This window comes from Carcharhinus amblyrhynchos, chromosome 9 (assembly GCF_965287045.1).
Source record: "Carcharhinus amblyrhynchos chromosome 9, sCarAmb.v2.hapA, whole genome shotgun sequence".
Lineage (NCBI taxonomy): Eukaryota > Metazoa > Chordata > Chondrichthyes > Carcharhiniformes > Carcharhinidae > Carcharhinus > Carcharhinus amblyrhynchos.
The window spans coordinates 102,787,700-102,815,214 of NC_137332.1; the positions used below are offsets into that span (position 1 = coordinate 102,787,700).

Consider the following 27,515-nt stretch of genomic DNA (forward strand, 5'->3'; position numbering starts at 1 on the left):
CACTGCCAAGTGAGGTGATTGAAACAGTTACGTTAGCTGCATTTAATACTTATCTTGACGAGCATATGAAAAAATGGTAATAGAGGGATATAAGCTGTTAGTTTAGATAGATAAACATGATCGGAGCATGCTTGGAGGGCTGAAGGGTCTGCTCCTGTGCTGTACTGTTCTTTGTTCTTTGTGTTTGTTCTTTAGGAAGTCTGAATGCTATTTGCAGTGCTGGCATTCTTGCTCCAGTTGTAATGGGATGTGTTAGAAATGCTCAGCACAAATGATGACATCTGTGTGAAGAGAAACAGAGGTCAGTGACCCTTTGTCAGATCAAATGTAGATTGCAAACCTGAAGCATTGGTTCAGTTTCTCTCTCCATGGGTACTGCCTGGTCTGCCAACTATTTCCAGCTTTTTCTGTTTACATGTTAGATTTCCAGGGTCTGCAGTACTTTGCTCATCACTGGGCCATTGTAAGGCTGCATGGTGGCACAGTGGTGAGCACTGCTGCCTCACAGCACCAGGGGCCTGGGTTCAATCCCTGGCTTGGGTCACTGTCTGTATGGAGTTTTCACGTTCTCCCAATGTCTGCGTGGGTTTCCTCCGTGTGCTCCAGTTTCCTCCCACAGTCCAAAAGACGTGCTGGTTAGGTGCATTGGCCATGCTAAATTCTCCCTCAGTGTACCTGAACAGAGTGTAGCGACTTGGGGATTTTCACCGTAACTTAACTGCAGTGTTAATAATAAGCCTACTAGTGACACAAATAAAATATCTAAAAAAAATGTGATCTGTTTCAATTTAAAATGAGAAAATATTTATCACTCAGTGCAAGATGTAACTTTTCTGTTAACCAAACCCACTCAGATGGATCGAAATGGTACATTATTGCAAGTGAATTGGTTGGTGCCAATTTATTGGAAGACTTTTTTTTACCAATTTTAGACTTTGAAGTACAACCAGGAATTAAGTGTCACTGCTAGTTCCAGAAATTCTCGTTTGTGTGTACGACTGCTATTTGGGGTGCTTGGGAGGTTCACATTTTTTGTTGGATGTTGTTGCTGGGATATGTCATAGGGCCAGGTTCAAAGAAACAGAACTGGCTGTGTAACATGAAAGACTACATTATGTGTAATTCTAAGACAAAAGCTACAGCTACAATGTGTGTCACACTGAAACTTGCATTTTCAAAGGACTTTATAAATAGAGGCATAAAGTTCAAAGGTAAAAATTTTCTGCAAAACCTATATAAAAGCAGTCTGACCCCCTCCTCACCCTCACCAACCCCCATTGTGCCAATGTTCCCAGAAGGATATAAGGCATGGGGTGACTTAAAAAGTGGGGAGGGGAGGGAAGAAAAAGGGAACATAAATAGACGAAGCACTGAGACCTGTAATTTCTCGCCCGCCCTACGATTACCTTACCCGTGTAGCAAACAAAAGGGAACAAGAAGCGACAAGGGGCGTCGCTCCATTTGCCATCCTGGACGTAAACGCAGACCGGGTTCATCATCTTGTAGCGGTAGGGGTTGCCCGGCTTCCAGTTGGTGTAGCTCACGCGGTCACCATTCACCCACCGCCAGCCCGTGGGTGACTGCTGGTCGTTGTATAGGCCACACCATCCCAGCTTGATCTGGTCAAAAAGGCTGCTAGTATCTATGTTCTCCTGTTTGTTGCGGATGCTCAGCAGATCGGTGTGATGGACCTGGCAGTAATCACGGGCATCTGACCAGGTCTTCTCCAGGAGGACTTTATGGTACGTTCTCGGGGAGTTGTTACCTTGGAAAGGTATGTTACATAAACTGCAGTTTCTATTTGCCTTGAAATTCCTTCCTTCATGTCAATCACCCCCAACTCCCGAACAACTCCGCCCACACAACTCCCCCCATCCAACCCTCCACCCATAGCCCCCCCTCCCCAATCCACACTACCCACACAACCCTCCACAGCCAACCCATTCCACCCACACAAGCACCCCACCAACAAAACCCTCCACACAACCTCCCAGCCACACAACCCCCACGAACCCCAGCCAAACAGCCCCACTCGATCCACTCTATCCAAACACCCCACCCACAAACTCTCACCCACACAACCCCCACCCATACAAACCCCCAACCACACAGCCCCCCAACCCTGACCCACTCCTCCCACACAAACACACCACCCACAAAACCCCCCACTCAAACAACCCCCTCCATTCAACGACCCCCCTCACACCCTCTATCTCCCCACACCTACCCAAGACAGAAAGATTGAATTAATCATGTTACAAAAGAAAATGGCACAGCAAATGCTAGACCGTATGACTGTGAGAAATAGGAACAGGAGATAGGCCATTGAGGTTTTAATGGTCTTTTGGGGACTGTGGAGTGGAGCATGATTGAGGATGATTGACAGGTCAGGTGACAGGATGTGATGATTTCAGCCAGGCTAATGAAGTTGGCTTGCTTTGGCATTTATTGGTAGGGGGATTGAATTTAGGAGTCGCAGCGTCATGTTGCAACTGTACACTACTCTGGTGCGGCCGCACTTGGAGTACTGTGTGCAGTTCTGGTCCCCACATTACAAGAAGGATGTGGAGGCTTTGGAGAGGGTGCAGAGGAGATTTACTAGGATGTTGCCTGGTATGGTGGGGAGGTCCTATGAGGAGAGACTGAGGGATTTAGGGTTGTTTTCGTTGGAAAGAAGGCGGCTAAGAGGGGATCTTATTGAAACATATAAGATGATTAGAGGTTTAGATAGGGTGGATAGTGATAGCCTTTTTCCTCGGATGGAGAAAGCTAGCACGAGGGGGCATGGCTTTAAATTAAGGGGGGGTAGCTACAGGACGGATGTCAGGGGTAGGTTCTTTACCCAGCGGGTGGTGAGGGATTGGAATGCCCTGCCTACTGCAGTTGTAAATGCGCCTAGTTTGGGGGCGTTTAAGAGATCTGTGGATAGGTTTATGGACGAAAAGGGATTGGTATAGGCTAGTGGGTCATTGTTTTTTGTAACTGGTCGGCGCAACATCGTGGGCCGAAGGGCCTGTTCTGCGCTGTAATGTTCTATGTTCTATGTTTTATGCTAGAGTACGAACTACCTGATGAGTCCTACCAGTTATCAATAGATCCAGGCAGCAGGTGATCAATGGGCTGTCCATCTTGACTGTCTGCCTCTCTACCGTGGCTACATTCATGGCTAGGCTTCCTGAAGAGGGAGCATGCGGTGTACACAGGCGCAGTTGACGCCTCCATGCCCGCTGGGCACCCCCGGGGCTGGGGTGCATTATCGACCCTGATAATTATGTTATGATTTAATGTTTTAAGTTTCCTTTGGACTTTGGTTTCTGTTCGGGCCGTCCCCCCCGCCACCCTTTTGGGGGGCTGCCCCTCTTAATTTGTCCCTAAGTTAATTTAAGTTGGTTTTACTCGTTTGGCTCGTGAAAAGAACTACCTGATAATTCCTACTAGCTATCAATAGGTCCAGGCAGCAGGCAATCAATGGGCAATCCATCCTGACTGTCTGCCCCTCTAACACAGCTATATTCGCAGCCAGGTGTCCTTGGAGAGGGAGTATGCGGTGTCCACGGGTGCAGTCGATGCCTTCCGCGCCCGCTGGGCACTGCAGGGGCTGGTGTGCGTTATAGACCCTCACAACCACATTTTGATTAAATGTTTTAAGTTTCCTTTGGACTTTGGTTTCTGTTTGGGCCGTTCCCCCCCCCCTTCCTTTTTGGGGGGCTGCCCCTCTTAATTTGTCCCTAAGTTAATTTGAGTTGGTTTTACTCGTTTGGCTCGTGAAAAGAACTACCTGGTAATTCCTACTAGCTATCAATAGGTCCAGGCAGCAGGCAATCAATGGGCAATCCATCCTGACCGTCTGCCCCTCTAACACGGCTATATTCGCAGCCAGGTGTCCCTGGAGAGGGAGTATGCAGTGTCCACGGGCGCAGTTGATGCTTCCATGCCCTATGGGCACCAGAGGGGCTGGGGTATGTTATCAACTCCAATAATCACATTTTAATTTGATGTTTTAAATTTCTTTTCAACTTTGTTTTTTGTTCAGGCTGTTTCCCCTTCTTTTAGGGGGCTGCCCCTTTTCATTCGTCCCTCAGTTAATTTGATTTAGTTTAACTTGTTGGTACCTGGAAAGAACTACCTGATGAGTCCTAATCAGGGAGTCTCATGCTCCCTATTTAAAGCAGTTGTGTCAGTCTCCCAAACTGCACTCAACAGGGAGCAACTGGAGAGCTGGCTCAGTACAGATGGATGGCATAAATAAAGTAATTTGGTGATGGGATTTTTGTTTCCTTGCAGTTATTACAGAGGGGACAGCTTTTTTTTTAATAGAGCATTCCAAGTTATTAGTTTTGTTTCTCAGGTGCTGTCAGAAGCTGGTGGGAGAAGGCAGTGTCTCTCTCTGTTTCTCTCTCTCTCTCTCTCCCCATAAGCCTTTTAGAAAATTCAACATTCAAAGGAACAATTCACAGTCGATATTAAAGACTTCCAAATCCCACATCAAATGAGAATGCTTGCTTCTGTGCCAAGTATAGAAATGGATGTATGTCTATGGGATGGTTTTTAACTTGGAATGATGGCTGGCTGTTAGGAGCATACTGTGTTTTGTTTAATTCTTGTAATTGGTAAAAAGTTATGCTAGCTCTTATTGTTATATTTTAACTGTGTTCTTAAATAAACTGTGTTTGAAAAAGTTTCCAAGTGGGTCGCTTGAATCAAACCTAGAGTGAAACATCTTATGCTCACCCATGCCAAAATAAAATGTAAAACTTAGGATCTAGGCTAGCTTCATGAAACACTTTGGAGGTTCCTGCCTGGGTCTTAACATAGGGCTCATACTCATAAACCTCCTCTGTAGTGATTCCAATATCTTTCCTTAAATATGGGGACCAAAACTGTACACAGCATTCTAAATGTGACCTCACTAGTACCTTCTACTGGACTGCAGAACGTTTGTGGAAGATGTCAGCATATAGGTACAGTAAGTGATTGGGAATACAAATGAAAGATCAGCCTTTATTACAGTGGGAAGCAGGGAAATCTTGCTATAACTGTACAGGGGCATTGTTGAGACCACACTCAAAGTATTGTGTACAGTTTTGGCCATCATACTTAAGAAGGGACATAATTGTATTGGAAGTAGTTCAGAGAGGGTTCACTGGTCCAATTCTTCCGATGACGGGCCTAGTTAATGAGGAAAGGTCTAGCAAGTTGGGCCTATGTTAATTAAAGTTTAGAAGAATGATATCTTATTGACAGTGTAGATGCCCGGAGGATGTTTCCTCTTGTGGGGGAGGCCAGACCGAAGTGATACCATTTCAAAATAAACAGTGTTGAGACAGAGATGAGGAAGAATTTCTTCCCTCGGAGGGTGAAGTTAGTTTTTGGAATTCTCTCCCTCAGTGGGCAGTGGAGACTGTTAGATGATTGAAGCTATTCAAGGCTGAGTTAGACAGATTTCCAATTGACAAGGGAGTTAGGCATTTAGTGGTAACGGAAGTGGGGGGGATGGGGTGGCAGGAAAGTAGAGTTAAAGCAGCAATCAGATCAGCCATGGTCTTATTGATGGGCAAGGGCTCAAAGCCAGCTCAAGGGCTAGTGGCATGCTCCTGTTCTGTTTCCGTGTTCTTATGTTCCAATTGATTAGGTAGTATCTGGGTGAAATTTCAATCAAGTTCGCTTGAGTGGAATATCCCCATGGGATCAATCATCACCCAATGTTGGCTTGCAGTTGTGGCAAAGGGGAAGATTATTTAGTCCCTTCATGTATTTGCAAAATGTGTTTTTTTTTAATTCATCATATATTGACAACATCACAGACACACCAAAAATTCCTTGGTGTTATTATCACTAACTTGACCCTAAGGCCATTATTTTAGGCTTGTGATTCCTGGAAAACTGGACGATAAATGGGTAATCGGATCAAAATTTTCAAGTTATTAAGGGGACATGGGTATCTTTGGCTAGATCCATCTGGTTTCTTGTCCATCCCTAATTGCTCTTGGTCTGACTGCTAGGGCCATATTGGCAGGCATCTAAGAGTCAATCACATTGCTGTGGCATTACATGTAGGCCAGCTGGGCAAGGGTGGCAGATTTCCATTCAGTTCAAGGGCAATTAGGGATGGGCAATAAATATAGCCCTTCCCCCCGTCCCAGTGCACTCACATTCCATGAACAAATTTCTTTAAAAAGGTGCAAAGGTTTAGGGAGGAAAAGTTGGGCAATGTCGCAGAGGTGGAAACAGGTGCTCTTTGATGACAGTACACAATATGTGGTGAGAAACCCAGCTTGGTATTGAGGAAAAGGCAAAGTGTGTGGAGAAAATGCACCGATCTGCCATTATGAGTCAAGTGGCCTGCTCCTGACGCTCAGTCTCCATCCAATTATGATAGCCCACGCATCACAATTTCCCATGCATGGCTGTCTTGAAATTCTGTGCAGTGTACAAAATGTTCTTACCTGTACGTGGATTGGAAGCATTTTCAAACTTTTTGGCAGGGGTGCGACGGTCAGATTTTGACAGTTGTTTTACTTTTGTGGGCTTGGGTTCTGACTTTGCCTTCAAGTCTGTGGAGTCAGTAACATTACACGCTGTTCCAAAGCTCTCTTATGCAAACTAAATCAAAATTCTCATACAAAAGTTTGTTCCCCCTGAGCCTGAAGTGCACATGCTTCACCTAAGGTCCCATCAATCCTGGAGTGGAGAATCTGCACATCTGTTTTACATTCCACATAAACCCCCTTCCCAGGACACGGGCATCGCCGGCTAGCCCTGCAAGTTTTGCTCATCCCTAATTGCCCCCTTGAGAAGGTGGTGGTAGGTATACCCATGCTGTTAGGGAGGGAGTTCCAGGATTCTGACCCAACGGCAGTGTGGTGGACAGTATAGTTCCAAGTAAACTGGTGCGTGGCTCAATGGAAACCTATAGTTGCTGGTGTTCCCATGTGTCTGACGCTCAGTGGTGGAGGTTGCAGGCTCGCTAGGTGCTGACGGCAAGTTCGCTGCTGTGCATCTTGGCAATGATACACACTGCTGCCTATGTTGGGGATGGGGAGAGGTGGTGTGAGAGGGGGAAGATGAGCGAATATCCTTCCCAGCCCCTTTTTATCTCACCCTAGCAGTATAATCTCCATTCCTGTCCATATCATGTCCTAATCTGGCTTCATCTTAAATGCATCTGTACCAATCAGATCAATATTCCTCCTGGTAACGAGATCCACATTCTCACCCTTCTCTGGGCATAGAAGCTGCTCTTAATTTATCTTAAGGATTTATTGGTAACTATATCCTACATATTCTAATGTAAGAGATACTTCGGGATGAAATTGGACACATACTGGGAATATAAAATGGGGTGAGTCACTTATAGCCATGCATTATTTCTTGCTTGATATTCGGCACTTTTGAGTTAAGGAGAACTGAATATGAAGGTGAACAGAACTGAATATGAAGCCAAGTGTATATCAGGCAACCAACAAGATATCATCTGTTTTGGGACCAGACCGTGCACATTTTTACCCAAGTAGATCAGGTTCAAAATTCAATTCCCCCTTTGCTTGAATATCTGCATAAACTAATGTGGTTATAACTATCAGGAAGGAACTAACAGGTCAGGGCTCCTTTCCCTAATAATGTGATGGAAGGTGTCATCAACAGTGCTGTCAGCGGCACTTACTCAGCATTAACCTGCTTACTGATGTTCAGTTTGGTTCCACCAGGGTCACTCAGTTCCTGATCTCATTACAGCCTTAGTGCTAACAGGGACAAAAGAGCTGAATTCCAGAAGTGTGGTGTGAGTGGCTGCCCTCGATATCAAGGCAGCTTTTGACCGAGTGTGGCATCAAGGAACCCTAGCAAAACTAAAGTCAGTGGGAATCGGGGGAAAACTCTCCACTTGCTGGAGTTATACCAAGCACAAAGGAAGATGGCTATGGTTGTTGGAGTTTCCAGAACATTTCTGCTTGAGTTTCCAGAACGTTTCTGCTTGAGTTTCCAAAACATTTCTGCAGAAGTTCCTCTGAGTAGTGTTCCAGGCCCAACCATGCTTCATCCATCATGAGGTCAGAAGTGCGGATACTTGCTGATGACTGTACGATATTCAGCACCATTCCTGACTCCTCAAATACTGAAGCAATCCATGTCCAGAAACAGCAATATCCAGGCTTGGACTGACAAGTGGCAGGTAACATTCATGCCACACAAGTGCCAGGCAATGACCATCTCCAACAACAGAGAATCTAATCATCAACCCTTGACATTCAATGGCATTATCACCACTGACTCCCCCACTACCAACATCCTGGGAGGTACCAGTGACTAGAAACTGAACTGGACTAGCCATATAAATACTGTGGCTACCAGAGCAGGTCAGAGGTAGGGAATCCTGTGGAGAGTATCTCACCTCCTAACTCCCCAAAGCCTGTCTACCATCTATAAAGCACAAGTCAGGAGTATATTGAAATACTCTCCATTTGAGTGGATGCTCCAACAACACTCAAGAAAGTCACCACCACCCAGGACAAAGCAGTCTGCTTGATTGCTACCCCTTCCACAAACATTCAGTCCCTTTACCACTGATGCACAGTGGCACTTGTTGCACATCTACAAATGCATCTTATAGATGTGTACCATTTACAAGATGCACTGCAGAAATTCAACAAGGTCCCTTAGGCAGTACCTTCCAAACCCACAACTATTACCATCTCGAAGGACAAGGGCAGCAGACACAAGGAACACCACCTACTGGAGGTTCTCTCCAAGCCACTCACCATCCTCACTTGGAAATATATCGACCATTCCTTCAATCTCATGGGATCAAAATCCTGGAACTCACTGTCTAACAGCATTAAGGATGCACCTACACTTCAAGGAGTACAACGGTTCAATAAGGCAGCTCATCACCACCTTCTCAAGTGGCAGCTAGGGACAGGAATAAACATTGGCTTAGCCAGTGACTCCCACCTTCCATAAATTAATTTTTCAAAGGTTCGGGAATGAACTGATTGAGGTCTTTAAAATCGCTCGGAAGTTAAACTAGATAGAACCCTGAAAGATGTTTCCTCTTGCGTTGAGTCCCAAACCAAACACTATGGCGAGATTTTCCAGCCACACTTGCCCCAAAAACGGAAAATCCCGCCCGAGGTCAACAGACCTTTGCATGGTGTGCCCCCTGCCTCCTACGATTCTGGTGGTGGGCAGTATGGGAAAATTCCCAATATAAATATAGTTAAATACTCGGTTGGTGGTACAGAGCTTGGGAACTGCTGGAGAAGGGAACATTTTTTGTCAAAGCTTTTCGTCTTGTATTCATTAGAGCATACCAATGTCAAGGGTACCAATGTCAGAGAGTGCTGATTGGTTGGCAAATGACCTTATTTCCACCTCTGCCAATGCGATGCCTTTACCCAACAGGATCTACTGGTCGACCAATCAGCACTCGCTTCTCATATAGTTTGGATTTTGTGACTTCCCTGACAATGGCATTCTTGCAAATCATTCTGATGGGTACGAGATGAAAAACTTCGACAGTAACTGCCTCTTTTTCAACAATGCTTAATTATAAGGTAGCGGCTAATAAATTCAGCGCCAAATTCAGGAGAAACCATTACATGTAGAGATGGAGGACAGCATGGAGCTTGCTCCTATAGGAATAGGAATGGTATAGATACATGTAAGGGGAAGCTGAATATGTATGTGTGGGAGAAGGGAATAGAGGATATGTTCACTGTGGAATGGTGAGGTGACATCGGGTAGGAGGAGGCCCCACGTGGGGCATAAACACTAGTGGGACCAGTTGGGCTTTGCGACATGTCATTCAACATAGGCCATTACCTTTGTAGCAAATGAAGGTAAAGGGGAAATCGCAGTCTGCATCATGCCACTCACTGTCAAGCATGGCCCCGCACATAGGCAGGGTGCCATTGAAACTGTACGGGTGCCAAAGGGCCCACTTGGTGTAGCTGAATTTGTCTCCGTTGGTCCACATCCATCCGGACTGCCCGTCGTTGTACAGCCCGATCCAATGGGGCCCTTGCTGCATGGAGGAGATAATCTTGGCCTCCTCCGCATTCCTCATGCTGACCAGGTTGGTGTAATGGCTGCGACAGTGGCTCCAGGCTTTACTCCAAGGCTTTACATTTTCTATCAGGTAATAAGCCCTGTCTCCGCTCGTAATGGGCTGGGGCCGATCTGAAAGAGAGATTTGACAGCTTGGCCTCGGGGTCGAGTCGGGGTTTGGAGAGCCTCAGAAAACTGACCTGAGGCCATTCGGCTCATTGTGCCTCTGCCGGCTCTTCCAAAGGATGGTCCGACTAATCCGACCTAATCCCATTCCTGTTCAAAATTGGGAGGGGGGTCTAGACAGGGCAGACAGGGAAGAGTGGTTTAGAGTTAAGATGATTTGTAGAAGGATTGGAAAGGACATTTTCACCCAGAGAGTGTTGGGCATCTGAGATTCTCTGCCCATATTAGTAGTTGAAGTTGAAATACTCAATTAAGTTCAAAGGTACCTGGATCATGCAACTGAAGCACTACAACCTGCAAGGCTATGGAGCAGGTGCTGAAAAATGGGATTGAAATGGCGTTTGTTTCATTTCTTTCTCTCCTTTTTTTGGCCGGCGCAGACACGATGGGCCGAATGGCCTTTTTCTGCGCCATAACTGTCCTATGGGTACACAGCTCCCTCCCCAACCATCCATTCTCTGTTCTTTCCTTACAGTCCAACCAGCACCTTCTTTCTTTTTCCAGTACCACCACAGACCTTTTCGAAAACTCACTGAATCTCCTTCCGACACCCTTTCCAGCACAACGTTCAAGCATGAAAAAAAGAAACAATCCTCCTCGACTCCCCTCTGACTGTAATGATTTTGTGCAAATCAAAACCATAAATCTCCCACTTTGTGCTGTCATTGAAAACTGTCAGTGAATCGTGGCACAAGGGGGAAGCCATTTGGCCCATCGTAATGGGATGGGACCGATCTGGAAGCCATTTTGGCTCATCATTGACAAAAGCAGTTGTGCTTGGTCCCCCATCCCCAATTTTGATTGTCGCTGCCCCTCCTGTCCAACTCTCTTCAAAGACTATTCATGGTTGTGTGCCCCAACTCCTCGCTTCGTCCCCACTCCAGCTCATTTGCCTATGATTTTGATCTTTGAAACTCTGGTCATTGAATCATTCACCCAAGACAAGTGGCATAGTGGTAATATCATTGGACTCGTAATCTTGAGACCCTCGGGGGAACTTCTGTTCAAATCCCACCATGGCAGATGGTGAAATTTGAATTTAGTAAATATTGGTCCAATGATGCCCATGAAATGATTGCTGCATAGAGACCTGTCTGGTTCACTAATGTCCCTTTAGGAAAGGAAATCTGCCATCTTACCTGGTCTGACCTACATGTCCAGAACCACAGCAAATGCAGTTGATGCTTAATGGCCACGGTTTAAGGGCAATTAGGATTGGGCAAAAAATGCTGGCTGGTGACCAACACCCACATCCCATGAATGAACAAGAAAAAACTGTCTGAAAACCTCTAACGATCTCAAAATCCTTCATACGGTCACCCATATGAAGAGGCAGTGGTGTAGTAGTATTGTCACTGGACTAGTAATCCAGAGAACCAGGCCAATACTCTGGGGATCTAGATTCGAGTCCCACCAGGGCAGGTGGTGAAATTTGACCTCGATGAAAATCAGGAATTAAAAGTCTAATGACAACTATGAAAGCATTGTTGTAAAAAAAACCATTTGGTTCACTAATGTCCTTAACTGACTCCAGATCTACAGCCATGTGATTTACTGACCTTTGAAATGTCCACTCAGTTCAAGGGGCAATTAGGGATGGGCAATTAATGCTGGTTCAGCTGATGAATCCCACATCCCTTGAACGAATTAGAAAAAAGCACCCACTGCTCAGGGAAACAGTTGGAATTATTCCAACCTCATTTAAGAAGGAGACTTTCCTTCTCTCCGAAAGTCCTTAGCCTGCACAATTCTCTTGCAAGAGGGCAGTGGAGGCTAGGTCATTGGACATAGCAAGGCAGATTTATGACTGATGAAACAGAGTCAAGGATTACTGGGGAGAGTGGGATGGAGGGGCAGGCAGGAAAACAAAATCGAGATCATAATCAGATCTTGTCCAATGGTGGAATGGGTTCATGGAGCAGGATGACCTACTTCTGCCCCTAATGCTTGTTCTCTTTTTGTGCTTTTGTAGTCCTTCCTCCCTGGCAACACCCTTGTTAACACCCTATGTACCCTCTCTGAAGCCTTTCCACCTTTCCTGACCAACAATTTGTCAAAAAAAAACGATGATCCAAAGCAGAGTATAAATTTTGCTATGGATTCGAAGCACTGCTTACTTGGTTTCAGGCTCCTTCCAGATATAGCATCCTTAGCTTTTGCATTGACCTTTTTTCTCCTTGCTTGTTGAGGGGGCCTTTTCATTTCCACGGGAACAGTATCAGTAGGATTTTGCTTGTCTGTTAAAGTACAAGCATTGCAGGTTAAAATGATTCACTCACCATTTGTTTTTAATTCACATTAAAACTTCAGCCAACATTAAAGATGAATTGAATTGACGTATCCAAAAGTGAGAACTGTTGCTAAATTTTAACATTTCCAACTCTCTCCTGCCCACAACCAAGTCCCATTACCACTGCACTCGTGACCCACACTGTCTCCTGGTTCCCTAATCGACATCTCAGTTTCAAAATTCCCGCTTAAGATCCCTCCATGTTCTTACATCTTACGTGGGACTTTATCAAAAACTCCCTGAAAATCCCTTATCCATTCTGCCAGTTATGTCACCAAAAACCCCAGTAATTTGTCAAACCTAATTTCCCTTTCATAAATGCATGCTGTTTTTGTCTAATCCTGTTGATATTTTTAAAGTGTCCTATTATAACATCCTTCATAACAAACACTTGCATTTGCCCTACTCTTGATGTTAGGCTAACCAGGCTGTAATTCTCCGGTTTCTTCTTCCCTCCTTGTTAAATAGCGGGGTCACATTTGCCACCCTCCAATTGAATGAAGGGGCTAACCCCAAAAGCTAGTGAGTTTACTATCAAATAAATCGGTTGGACTGAAACCTGGTGTTGTCAGACTTTTTACTGTGTTTACCCTCCAATTGGGCAGGAGTGATGCAGAATCTACAGAATTTTGGAAGATGACCACCAACGCATCCGCTATTTCCATGGCCTTCTCCTTTATTAACCAGCAAAGTAGATTAACAGGCCCTAGGAATTTATTGGCTTTCAGTCCCATTAATTTCTCCAGCACTTGTTTTACACTAATACTAATTTCCTTCTATTCTTTCTTCTGATCTATCCTTTGATTCCTTAGTAATTCTGGGACATTAATTACGGCATCTTCTGTGCAGACAGAACAAAAGTCGTTGTTTAATTACACTGCCATTTCCTTGATCTCATTATAAATTGGGATTGTAAGGGACCCACATTTATCTTCACCAATCTTTTAATTTTTACAGACTTGTAGAAAATTTTACACTCAACTTTTATGTTTCTTTCGAGTTTAATCTCATTCTCTACCTTTCTTGATCAATCTTTTGGTCCTGCTTTGCTGAATTCTGAACTGCTCCCAATCTTCATGCTTAGAGTCATAGAGGTTTACAGTGTTGGAGTAAAATCAAAATTAAAGGATACAAGATGATTACCTGGCACAAAATGGACTCTGGGAAAAGACATTAAGATGTACTGACTTGGGCACAGACATTGCAGAACAAAAAGTTAAAGTCTTTTCCTGTCTGCATTACTGCAGGAAATAGATCAGGCACGTTAGCTTGTGATAAAGCAGAGCCAAAACAATGAGTTTCAGTAACAAGATCAGTCATTGATGGGGAGCATAAACGCCTATGTGTGTCCACTCTACGTATAACGTTGTGCTAACTGTCGATGTCTATACCTGTCTATTATTTGTAAAAGTATAAAAGATGCTCAGCTGCCATTGTATAGTTGAGAAGGTGACTGCGTGCACTGCAGAAAGCCCAGCACTTCTCCCAAACTTTGTCCGATAAAATTGCATGTTGAATCTTAGATCTGACTCCAAGTGGTGATTTCCCCACAAGAAATTGGCGTAGTCGGGCAGGATCTCACCTGGTGAGCTGATCGATTGGCCTTGATCAGTGAACTGGAGCAGAGATTATTGAATCTGCGGGAGTCAGACTGAGCCAACAATGCAATTAAAATTGGGTGAAAATTAGGGAATTTATGGTTGTATTAGATAGATACATGAATTGATTGTTACTTGTGCTGATCAACTAAGGACAAAGAAGTGCCTATCTCAAATGCGCAGCCTTAGACCGGTTGTTAAGAGGGGAAAATCCCTCACGGATTTTCCCCTCTTAACAACCGGCCTTCACGAAGTGGGCATAGAGACACCAAGGCAGTTAGGATCGTGAAGCACAAGTAATAAAGAAAATTTAGTATCAAAGTCTGTAGTGGCAAACAAGTGCAGAGTTTGACACCTGTTTGCATAAAAGTTTGTGTCATTTGTGTGCTTGTCTGCACGTTTTAAAGTGGTGTGGTAAGAAGCTGATCATTCTGACTTAGTGCCAGACTCCAGTGGAGGAAACACATTGCCAAGGTGGTAATCGTGGCCGTGAGTATAAATAGAAACTCTGATGGTGGAGAAAACATGCTGCTAAGGAAGTAATCAGGGCCGGATCATGAGTATAAGCAGAAACCCTAACGATGGAGAAAATACGTTGCTAAGAAAGTAATTGTGGCCGGGGGTGAAGAAGTCTGCAGGATGGCAGAGAGAGAAACTAAGTGGGGACCTGCAGGTTCTCTTATTGATAAATATATGACAGACAGACACCCACTGATTAAGAAGATGCAAAGGGATGGCTGGGTTGTTTCTCAGACCTTAGAACAACAGAGAAAGTGGGTAGATGGAGAAAAGAGAGACAAAACAAAAAAGGCAGAGGTATTATTAGTACATCAATTAGCTGGACTTGAAGATAGGGATAAGGTTAAAATATTAGAATCCAGACTAAGGGAGTTGGAGAAAAGAAATCGAGTATTAAAGAAGAATCAATGGGGAGGGGAAACTGTTCCTCTGCCTCCTTATGAGTCCACACAACAGGGACCAACCACCCCTCCAGAGGAAGGGAAGTGCTAGAACACAACTTAGCGCCAGTAACCCGAAGGGGAAGAGGCGCACAGCCCACAGCAAATTACAAACCACTCACCCCGTTGAAAGACAACAGATAATGGCCTCCCTAGGTAAACTACAATCTAGAAGCGCAAATACAAAGTTTTAGGGAGAATTAGGTATGGTTTGGGTAGGACACCAACTGCACTTAAGGGATATACACCAATTGGTTAGGGCTACATGTCCAGTGGATAAATGGGGGCAGGTAGCCGGAGGGCCCACCATTCCCCCAGCACAAGACTACAGTGGGGGGCGTTGGACGCATGTGGTAGCCCAAGCAGCAGAAATAGATGTCCAACAGGCACCCTTCACTCTGTTTAAAACAGAAGTCCAGAGAGTTTTAGGAAATGCTCCTACTAATTGGAGCAGAATCACAATGACCAAGCAACAAAAGTGGGAAGGAACTTCTGAATACAGGAAATGGTTGCTCCAAGGAATGCTCAGGGCAGGGAAACCCAGGCCGTGGGGATCGAGCCTTCATCCAGCCTTTCAAGGGTGGGCTCTCCAGCACTCACCAAACCATCCTAAAAGTGAGAATGATCATGTCCCAGGATTATGATGAACTAGTGCAATGGGCTAGCGGTGTACAGGGGGGGAGGAGAAATCTCAGGCAAGGATAAGATAGGAATGAGTAGCTGCCTATGGTAGCGGGAGCAGAATTAAGCCCAAACTGACCTGTCATAATTGTGGCCGACAAGGCACTTTGAAAAGGAGTGCTGGGTCCCAAAGAAGGGAAACAGTGGGAGACATTGTAATTACTGTAATAAAAATGGGCACACGGAAGCAATATGTTGGAACAAACATGGGAGACCTCCGACCCGATCCATGTCCACAGCAGAATCGGAGGAACCATGGGACTCCAAGGTCAGCAAGACTCAAGGCCTGCAACCCCCATTCATAAGGGTAAGAAGGAGGGAAAGATCTATGTGTCTGCACTAGTAGGAGCAGGTAATGTGAGATGCTGGTGGACACAGGAGCATCCATATCTGTCATCGACCTACCCTTACCCACTACAAGTAAAATGATCTATTTAACAGCGATAGGAGATAATAAGACACCCGCCTACCTGAGCGAGACTATGTCAGTAGAAATAAATAATTTGTATTTACCTATGAGATTCTATGTATGTAAAAATAACGAGGGTACAATAATGGGAAATGATTTAATAAAGGAGTATGAGATTTTGATTGACTGTGGGAAGGGAGAATTAATCTGGTCAAAACGGGACAGTCGGAAAACTGGAGTAGGAAAACTCACAAATCACCACGAAACTATCAAGGTGGCCACAGCCACCATCAGAGATTGGCGACTAGACATAGATGGGTTTGGAGCCATCTGTGCCTCTGTCCCTGGAATATGGGTCGAAATGAAATTAGACACTGGCCTCGCCAAAACTGGCCCAATAAAGAAGCCCGGCCCGGAGCACAAGCCCCACTGACAATACCTGATAAAACCGGAAGCAAAGGCAGCTGTAGTAGAAATAGTTAAAGGGTCAGTGAAGAAAGGAATCCTGAGAGAAATTACGAGTACCACTAACTCCCCAACCTGGCCAGTGAGCAAACCTGATGGAAGTTACAGGCTCACGACAGACTACACCGGCCTCAATAAAGTCGTGTCCAAATTTCACCCCATTGTAGCAAGCCCCTCGACAATCCTGAATGGATTGACTTGGGAGCATAAAATCTTTACTGTATTGGATATAGTCAATGGATTCTGGTCCCTACCCTTGGATCCCAAATCCCAAGACAAATATGCATTTACAGTGGGAGACAAATAGTACACTTGGACTCGCCAAGTGTACTATTTGGATTCCACAAAAACCCTGCTACCTTCCATGGAATAATGAGTGACATCCTGAACAGGGTAGAACTATCAGAGGGTAGCACGATTCTACAATACGTGGATGATATATTAATAGCTTCAGAATCTAAGTCAGGACATCAGGAAGCACTATACTGAGTGCTGAATGAACTAAAAACTGCAGGGTTAAAGGTGAGCCCCAGAAAGGCACAAATTGGGAAAGCACAAGTCCTGTACCTAGGACACTTAATCTCATAAGGGCTTAAAGAAATGCTAACAGACTGAAAGAAGGCAGTACAACAAATGCCATGACCAGTCACTGTAAGAGGAATCAGGAAGGTGCTGGGACTGTTCAGTTATAGCCAAAGTTTTATCCCAGAATTCGCAAAATGGCAGATCCTATATAGAGACTAGTTAAAGGAGGAAAGCCAGCTTTAAATTCTGTAGAATGGGGACCTGAGCAAGAAGAGGCCTATAATAAGTTAAAGGCAGAACTGATATCAGCCCCCGGACTGGGACTACCAGATTCCAATAAAGATTTCCACATATACTGTAATAATGAAGGGGGATTCTACTCTGCAATAGTAACACAAGATCATGGCGATAAACCGAGACCCAGAGGTTACTATTCAACAGCAGAAGGGTCGGTAATAATGAACTGCTAAGGTGCATAGCCACCTTAGATTGTGCCGCTTGAGCCATAAAGGTTAGCGAACCCATAGTAATGACAGGGAAAATAATCCTCCACACCAAACACACCTTGATGGAGATGCTAAATACAGGAAAGTTAAGGTCCATCTCGAAGATGAGAAGGGCTAAATGGGAAGCCATCCTCTTACCTCCCAGCAAATCAGTTAGAATAATAAGGGACACAGGACATAATCCAGCAGAAGGAATTTTGGATACAGGAGGACCACATAACAGTGGAGACAGAGATATGGATGCTGAAGAAGGTAGGGTAAAGAATGTACCTTTAGCAACACTTGAGGAGACCCTTTTTGTAGAAGGATCATCCCGGACAGTGCGGGCAGTAGTAAATGACAAATTGGAAACAGTAAAGTCAGAAAGAATTGACGGAGGTCTATCCACGCAGGTGGCAGAAATAGTGACACTCACAAAGGCACTAGAATTGTCTGAAGGAAAGAAAGGAAGGAAAGTAAGCATATATTATCAATAGTAGGTATGCATTGGGGTAATACACAATCATATGATGGCATGGGGTAGAAGGGGGTTTGTAACCATGGGAGAAATTCCTGTTAAACATGAATAAAGGATTGAGGCATTACTAAAAGCCAGTGAAAAACACCGAGAAGCGACAGTAATAAAAATTAAAGCACATCAGAAGGAACTAGAAAGGGATAACCCCAATTGGTTAAATTACAAGGGGAACCAAACCGCAGACAAAGCAGCGCCATTAGCATTAGAGCAGGAGACAGTTGGTGAGCTGCCAATAGCAGTAACTGGCCAGACAGGAGATGAAATAGATATTCGGGACTTACAGGAGGATATCTCAAAAGAGGAAAAGGGTAAGTGGGAAGCACAGGGAGCAAGCAGAGGGACTGATAACATTTGGAGATGAAATGACAAGGTAATGGCACCGGAGTTCATACAAAACACCCTCTTAGAGCTACACCATGGACTCTCACTTGCGGGAAGAGAGGCCATGGAACTAGTATAGGAAACGAATGGTGGTGGAAAGGAATGGGAAGGGACGTAGCCTGACATTGTTACCGATGCGTGACATGCATGCAACACAATCCTGGTCGATCCATAAAAATTAAGATGGGACACCAGCCCCGACCAAAGGGGCCCTGGGAACATTTGCAAATAGATTTCACAGGGCCACTACCACAATCCCACGGCAAAACTTATTGTCTGGTCATTATAGACCAGGTGGGTAGAAGCATTCCTTACCAGAAATTGTACTGCTACCACAGTGGCTAGAATATTGGCAGAGGAGGTAATCCCTAGATGGGGAATACCCATACAAATTGATTCGGATCGGGGACGCACTTCACTGGAAAGGCGGTAAAAACAGTGTGCCAACTGATGAGAAATAATCAAAAATTCCACATCCCTTTTACCCACAGAGTTCTGGAATAGTGGAACGCATGAACAGAACCCTTAAGAAGGCCCAGCCAAGGCCATGCAAACATCAGGAAAAATGTGGGCAGAAGTATTACCCACAATATTAATGAGATTAAGAGCCATCACAAACCGGACAACAAGATTAACCCCTTATGAACTGATGACAGGAAAGACGATGCAAATACCAAGAAGCATAACAGGTGGGGCAGATATAGGTCCACTAAAAGACAAAACTAAACAATATGTTTTTGAACTAAGCGCCCAACTAAAAGGGATGCGTAAATTAGTAAAGGATAATCAGGAAGAAAGAGTCTGACAAATTTACTGGAGTTCTATGAGGATGTGTCTAGGGCGGTAGATAGAGGAGAGCCGGTGGATGTGGTCTTTCTTGATTTTCAGAAGGCGTTTGACAAAGTACCTCACAAGAGGTTATTGCAGAAGGTCGAGGGACATGGAGTTGGGGGTAGGGTGTTAGCGTGGATAGAGGATTGGTTGTCAAATAGGAGGCAGAGAGTGGGGGTCAACGGGTGCTATTCGGATTGGCGGATGGTGACTAGTGGAGTGCCCCAGGGGTCGGTGCTGGGGCCTCAGCTTTTTACCATTTATATAGATGATCTGGAGGAGGGAACCGAGTGTAGGGTGTTGAAATTTGCTGATGACACCAAGATTGGGGGAACAGCAAATTGTGCGGAGGGTGTGGAGAGTCTGCAGAAGGATCTAGATAGGCTGGGCGAATGGGCCAGGAAATGGCAAATGGAATTTAATGTTGGCAAGTGTGAGGTGGTCCACTTTGGTAGGAAGAATGGTAGGAAGGACTATTACTTACGGGGCGAAAAACTGCAGCAGGCGACGGTGCAGAGGGACCTCGGGGTCCTTGTGCATGAGTCGCAAAAACCCAGCTTGCAGGTGCAGCAGGTGGTCAGGAAGGCTAATGGGATGCTGGCCTTCATAGCGAGGGGGATTGAATATAAAAGTAGGGAGGTCTTGCTGCAGCTGTATAGGGCATTGGTGAGGCCGCAGCTGGAGTACTGTGTGCAGTTTTGGGTGCCGCACCTGCGCAAAGATATTTTGGCCTTGGAGGGAGTGCAGAGGAGGTTTACTAGGCTGATACCGGAGTTGAGGGGGTTGAGCTATGAGGAGAGGCTGAATAAACTGGGCTTGTACTCATTAGAGTTTAGAAGAATGAGGGGAGATCTCATTGAGACGTATAAGATGATGAATGGGATGGATAGGATAGAGGTGGAGAGACTCTTCCCGCTCAAAAAAGACAGTAGGACTAGGGGGCACAGCCTCAAGATAAAAGGGGGGCGGTTTAGAACGGAGTTGAGGAGGAACTTCTTCACTCAAAGGGTGGTGAATCTCTGGAATTCTCTGCCCGTTGAAGTGGTGGAGGCTGCCTCGCTAAATATTTTTAAGACGCGGGTTGATAGGTTTTTGATAAGAGAGGGGGTTAAGGGTTATGGGGAGAGGGCGGGAAAGTGGAACTGAGCAGCGACAGATCAGCCATGATCTTATTGAATGGCAGGGCAGGCTCGAAGGGCTAGATGGCCTACTCCTGCTCCTATTTCTTATGTTCTTATGTTCTTATGTAGATGCGCAGAGAGAGCTTGAAATGCTCCCTGATGTCCCAACAGCGAGAAGTCACATCATGGTAAAAACATTACCTGACAAACCAGGATTTGCACCAAAATGGAATGGACCATATGAGTCATAATTAGTGGAGATACCTGTGCCTGTCTGGACATAAGGGGGAAAGGTGTATGGAAACATTGGACCCAGCTTAAGTTATACAAAGAAACGAATGAGTGATACTAAAGTGACCAGAGTGCTTTCTCAAAAACAGGTGACGACTACAAGCAAGATTAACTGACACGTTTGGTTTGGCAATACAGCCTTTGGAAAATTGTTAACATAGAGTGATAAGATTGATACTTGCCTGTGTGAACATGTCTATGATAGCATATATAATTGCATTACTATATATTTTGCAATTGTAAGATTGACAGTGCTACAGGATAACTTATTCTACAAGGTTATTCTACCTCCTATGCTCCAGAGAAAAAGGTCCCAGTCTATCCAGCCTCTCCTTATAACTCAATCAATCAAGTCCCAGTAGCATCCTAGTAAATCTTTTCTGCACTCTTTATAGTTTAATAATATACTAGGGTGACCAGAATTGCACACAGTATTCCAAGTGTGGCCTTACCAATCTCTTGCAAAACTTCAACAATGCGTCCCAACTCCTGTATTCAATGCTCTGACCAATGAAACCAAGCATGCCGAATGCCTTCTTCACCACTCTGTCCACCTGTGACTCCACTTCAAGGAACTATGAACCTGTACCCCTAGATCTCTTTGTTCTGTAACTCTTCCCAGTGCCCTACCATTAACTGAGTAAGTCCTGCCCTGGTTCAATCTACCAGAATGCATCACCTGGTATTTGTCTAAATTAAACTCCATCTGCCATTCTTCAGCCCACTGGCCCAACTGATCAAGATCCTGTTGCAATTGGAGATAACTTCCTTCACTGTTCATTATGCCACCAATCTTAGTGTCATCTGCAAACTTACCAATCATGCCTCCTATATTCTCATCCAAATCATTAATATAAATGACAAATAACAGTGGAGCCAGCACCAATTCCTGAGGCACACCGCTGGTAACAGGCCTCCAGTTTGACAAACAACTCTCTGGCTTCTGTAAAAAAGCCAATTTTGCACCCATTTAGATACCTCACCTTGGATCCCGTGAGATTTAACTTATGCAACAACCTACCATGCGGTACCTTGTCAAAGGCCTTGCTAAAGTCCATGTAGACAACATCAACTGCATTGTCCTCATCTACCTTCTTGGTTACCCCTTCAAAAAACTCAGATAAATTTGTGAGACATGATTTTCCCTCACAAAGCCACGCTGACTGCCCCCAATCAGTACTTGCGTCTCTAAATACCTGTGGATCCCGTCTCTCAAAATATCTTCCAACAATTTACCCACCGCAGATGTGAGGCTCACTGGCCTGTAGTTCCCAGGCTTTTTCCTGCAGCCCTTTTTAAACAAAGGCACAACATTTGCCAAACTCCAATCTTCAGGCACCTCACCCATGACAATCGATAATTCAAATATCTCAGCTAGGGAGTCCGCAATTTCCTCCCTAGTCTCCCACAATGTCCTGGGATACACTTCATCAGGTCCCGAGGATTTATCTATCTTAATGCACCTTAAGACTTCCAGCACCTCCTTCTCTGTAATATGTAATATGCTACTTTTTGTAGCAACACTATAGGACTTTGGATCTAATACATCCTCACCTTAACTTGTTTTGTGAGCCACAATTTTAAATTATCAGCCCTTTATTTGGAGACTGTGGCCCCATCTGTGTTCCCCAGCCAGGGAAACATTTCCTCATCGGTTTGGCTGTCAAGCTCGTGAAGAATTTTCTGGGCTGACTTTTAAACTTCCTCTTCATCCCCTTCCTGATCCTCCTCTGTCAGAAACCACCATCTTGCCCTCCCTTTGTCTCTGGTGGCCGTGTCCTTATCTATTGTTCACTTGCAATGCCCAGCAACTGCTGGACTCTGGCACTGTTGGGGCTGCTCAAGCTGCCGGTCAATCCAATTGGATAGCAGTTCTCAAGGGTGGGATGCCCTCCCACTGAGGGGTGTGTAATGACTTCAACAAAGCCCATGAGGTTGGCTTCTTGGAGTATGAGCTCCTTGATTGAGGTAATAATTGCCTGCCCAATCAGAGAGTCTCAGCTGTATGTAAATAAGGGAGAGTTGGGTCCACTGGCACCCCAATTCTGACCTTGTACCTGAAGCACCCTAGAAGTGAAATAGGGTTTGTAAAGAAAGGGAATCTGGTGAAGGGACACCAGCCTCTGAGGAGTTATTTTACGATGCAAGCACTGCTCTCACCTTGTTCATGCATGTTATTACTGTGGCACGGCCTCACATATCCTGGGTGGGGAGGGGGTGCATGTGGAGGAGGCGCAAATAACATGCAAAAAGCCCGAAGCCATCCAAGAACTCATTTGATTGATGCTCCTTCCACCATCTTAAGCATTCACCCCGCCCCACTTCACCTCCACCCCCATGCATGGCGGCAGTAGAGTGTACCACTTAACAAGATGCAACAGCACCTTCAAAATCCTCGATCACTATCACCTAAAAGGACAAGAGCAGCAGATACATGGGAACACAACCCAGAGCCTGCAAGTTCCCCACCCAAACCACACGCACCAGCTTGACATGTCCCAGTCACTGGATCAAAATCCTGGAATTCCCTGCATGCCTAAAAGTGCCATGGGTGAGCCTGTGTTACATGGACTTCCGCGTTTCAAGGAAGGAGCTCACCACCATCTTCTCAAGGCAATTAGGGATGAGCAGCTCACGCTGGCTTTACCTGTGATGTTCATACCCATGGATAAATAAAATCAAAATACCTTTGTAACAAATGAAGGGCAATGAGATTCCACATGACACGTCCAACCATTGATCCTTGCTTATGTAAACGCAGGCAGGAGAGGTTTGATTGAATTCTCGTGGATACGATGGCATCCAGTTGGTATAATTGAACAGCTCTCCTGTCGTCCACTTCCATCCATTAGAGGATCTTTCATTATTATAAAGTCCAATCCACACCCAGTCCCCTTGAGCTGACAGGTCAGCAATACGTGCTCCCACCTCTGCATTGGGTATGCTGGCAAGATCAGTGTAATGGATCTGGCAGTACTGCCGAGCTTCAGTCCAGTTTCTCACCTTTTGGATCAAGAGATATTTTCTCCCCAAGACAGTGGCCTCTGACCGACCTTGAAAGATCAATTACCAAAAAAAAGGAATCAGTTAGCGTTTCACCCGACGAATAATGACTTAACATTAAACATAGAAACATAGAAATAGGAGCAGGAGTAGGCCATTCAGACCTTCAAGCCTGCTCCACCATTCAATGTGATTCATGGGATACAGGGACAGGTATCTAGATAGATTGAAAACTGGCTAGGTAACAGGAGACAGAGAGCAGGAGTGGAAGGGTCCTTTTCGAGCTGGAGGTCTGTCACCAGTGGTGTGCCACAGGCTCAGTACTGGGATCTCTTCTATTCGTAATATATATAAATGACTTGGAAGACGGCATACGTGGTGTGATCAGCAAGTTTGCAGATAGAACAAAGAACAAAAATCAGCCCGGGAAACAGGCTCTTCGGCCCAATGAGCCCGCGCCGCCATCTCAACACCACCAGTCCCCCTCTCCACCCACGACCCCTGCCTAATGTTTTATGGCCATCCAGATTGAGGGAATCTGATTTAGGGACAATTTATTCCTGCCAATCAGCCTAACAGCACATCTTTGGGGTGTGGGAGGAAACCGAAGCGCCCAGAGAAAACCTACGCAAGCACGGGGAGAATGCGTAAACTCCCACAGACACCAGCCCAAATCCATGCGTCTGCACAGCAATCAGCGATAGTCACTGAGCTGTCGTCTTGCCCAGTATCTTGTCCAGTTTAGGCACACACTAACGACATGAAGCACTAGGCCAATCTCAAACAACCAAGAGCAGCCCCCGTATAGAACGTTGGTTAGGCCTCACTTGGAGTACTGCGTCCAGTTCTGGTCGCCGTACTACCGGAAGGATGTAGAGATCCTGGAGAGAGTGCAGAGGAGATTTACCAGGATGCTGCCTGGTATGGAAGGGCTGTCTTACGAGGAAAGATTGAACGAACTTGGGCTGTTTTCCCTTGAGAGACGTCGGCTGAGGGGGGATCTAATAGAGGTTTATAAGATTATGAAGGGGATAGATAGAGTAAATGGTGGTAAGCTTTTTCCGCTATTAGAAATGGATAGAACGAGGGGTCACGGGCTTAGGGTGAGGGGGGCTAGGTATAAGACAAATATTAGAGGGCAGTTTTTCACACAAAGGGTAGTGGGGGTGTGGAATGCACTGCCGAGTAAGGTGGTGGAAGCGGGCACGCTAGGGTTGTTTAAGAGTCACTTAGACAGCCACATGAGCGGGCTACATATAGGGGGATATAGCAGGCCTTACTAAACATTGTAGGCTTGGGATTCCGTTTTTGCCTCAGGGATGTTACAGTCTTTGCCTGTTTAATAATGAATTCTTTTGTCTCCACAGGCATTTAAGTCCAGCAAGGGGCATGCATGCGGCAGGTTGTAGTGGGCTGCTCTTGGATGTTGCTTCGGGAGTTGCCTATTGCTTCATGTCGTTAGTGTGCTTAAACTGGACCATCTCGAGGGCAACATGACAGCTCAGAGACTATCTCTGTTGCTGTGCAGACACATGGATTTGGGCCTGTGTCTGTGGGAGTTTGCACGTTCTCCCCGTGGTTGCGTGGGTTTCCTCCGGGTACTCCGGTTTCCTCCCACATCCCAAAGATGTGCTTTTAGGCTGATTGATTGGGTACTAAATTGTCCCTATATTGGACCTCCCTGATCCTCGCACATTAGGCGTAGACTAAAATCATGAATAGGTCACTGAGACAGTGGGACGGCGGCACGGGCTCGTTGGGCCGAAGGGCCTGTTTCCCGTGCTGTGTTGTTCTTTGTTCTTTGACTCATCGCGTGTATGCCCCTCGTTGGACACGAGGTGGACCGACTTAAAACCTGTGAATGAAAAGAGAAAAAACATTATCATATCATATCCATTTACATTACCAGGGACACCCCAATGCTAATGACCCTTATTTAAAACAATCTCCTATATCCACCCATCTCCAACCCAGTCATGTGCCTGTCTAAGTTACTCTTAAACAACTCTAGCGTGCTTGCCTCCACCACCTTACTTGGCAGAGCATTCCATACCCCCACTACCCTCTGTGTGAAAAACCTCCCTCTCATATCTGTGTTGTACCTCTCCCCCCTCACCTTAAGTCCATGGCCCCTTGTCCTACGTGTCTCTATCATAGGAGATAGCTTACCTCTGTTTACTCTATCTATACCCTTCATAATCTTATATACCTCTATTAGATCCTCCCTCAGTCGGCGTCTTTCAAGGGAAAAGAGCCCCAGTTTCTTCAATCTTTCCTCATACCCCAGTCCTTCCATACCAGGCAACATCCTGGTAAACCTCCTCTGCACTCTCTCCAGAGTTTCCACATCCTTCCGGTAGTAAGGCGACCAGAACTGGACGCAGCACTCCAAATGCGGCCTAACCAACGTTCTATACAACTGCAACATTAGACTCCAGCTCTTATATTCTATACTCCTTCCTATAAAGCCTAACATACCATAGGCTTTCTTCACCACACTCTCCACTTGTACTGCCACCTTCAAAGACTTGTGCGCTTGCACCCCCAGGTCTCGCTGCGATTCTATACTCCTTACAGGCTTACCCTTTACCATATAACTCCCTCCTACATTATTCCGGCCAAAATGCATCACCTCACATTTATCCAGATTAAACTCCATTTGCCAAGTATCTGCCCAATCAACTAGCCTATCAATATCCCGCTGTATTGCCAGACACTGCTCCTCACTGCCCGCCAATCCAGCCATCTTGTGTCATCAGCAAATTTGCTGACCACACCACCTACTCCCTCTTCCAAATCATTTATATACACTACAAAGAGAAGAGGTCCCACTACCGAGCCCAGCAGCACACCACTAGTGACAGACCTCCAGCTAGAAAAAGACCCCTCCACTACTACTCTCTGACTCCTCTTTGCAAGCCAGTTCTCAACCCATCTAGATATCTGACCACATATCCCATGAGCTTTAATCTTCTGTACCAACCTACCATGAGGGACTTTGTCAAACGCCTCACTGAAATCCATATAGACGACATCAACGGCTCATCCTTCGTCGACTGTTTTTGTCACCTCCTCAAAGAATTCTACCAGATTTGTAAGGCAAGACTTCCCCTTGACAAAGCCATGCTGCACATCCTTAATCAGATCGCAACGCTCTAAGTGCGCATACGTCCTATCCCTAAGAATCCTCTCCATCAACTTACCTACCACTGACGTTAAGCTCACCGGCCTATAGTTACCCGGGCTATCCCTCCTACCCTTTTTAAACAACGGTACCAGATGACACAAAGATGGCAGGATAGGCGGACAGTGAGGAGGAGTGTCAGGCAACACAGCAGGATATAGATAAGCTGGTATATTGGGCAGATAAATGGCAGATGGAATTTAACCTTGATAAATGCGAGGTGATGCATTTTGGAAGGAGTAATGTAGAGGGGAGTTACATGAAGAAGGGTAGACCTATTAAGAGTATGGAAATGCAGAGGGACCTGGGTGTGCAAGTGCACAAGTCTTTGAAGGTGGCAACACAGGTGGAGAAGGTTGCGAAGAAAGCTTATGGCATGCTAGCCTTTATAGTAAGGGGTATAGAGTACAAGAGTTGGCGCCTAATGCTGCAATTCTACAGAATGTTGGTTAGACTGCATTTGGAGTACTGCGTCCAGTTCTGGTCACCTTACTACCGGAAGGACATGGAGACCCTGGAGAGAG

At 45.5% G+C, this 27,515-nt stretch overlaps 1 protein-coding gene across 1 annotated transcript in view; it reads right to left on the minus strand.

Moving 5' to 3' along the window:
• The window catches only part of LOC145348669 (macrophage mannose receptor 1-like), a 109,149-nt gene that overhangs the window by 41,198 nt on the left and 40,436 nt on the right, over positions 1-27,515 (minus strand). The window contains exons 5-10 of the mRNA XM_080196833.1: positions 24,577-24,585; positions 23,492-23,848; positions 12,348-12,467; positions 9,820-10,176; positions 6,447-6,554; positions 1,412-1,765 (exon numbers count right to left, since the gene is read on the minus strand). Of these exons, the coding sequence (XP_080052959.1) occupies positions 1,412-1,765; positions 6,447-6,554; positions 9,820-10,176; positions 12,348-12,467; positions 23,492-23,848; positions 24,577-24,585 (1,305 nt within the window). The remainder of the gene's footprint in view (positions 1-1,411; positions 1,766-6,446; positions 6,555-9,819; positions 10,177-12,347; positions 12,468-23,491; positions 23,849-24,576; positions 24,586-27,515) is intronic.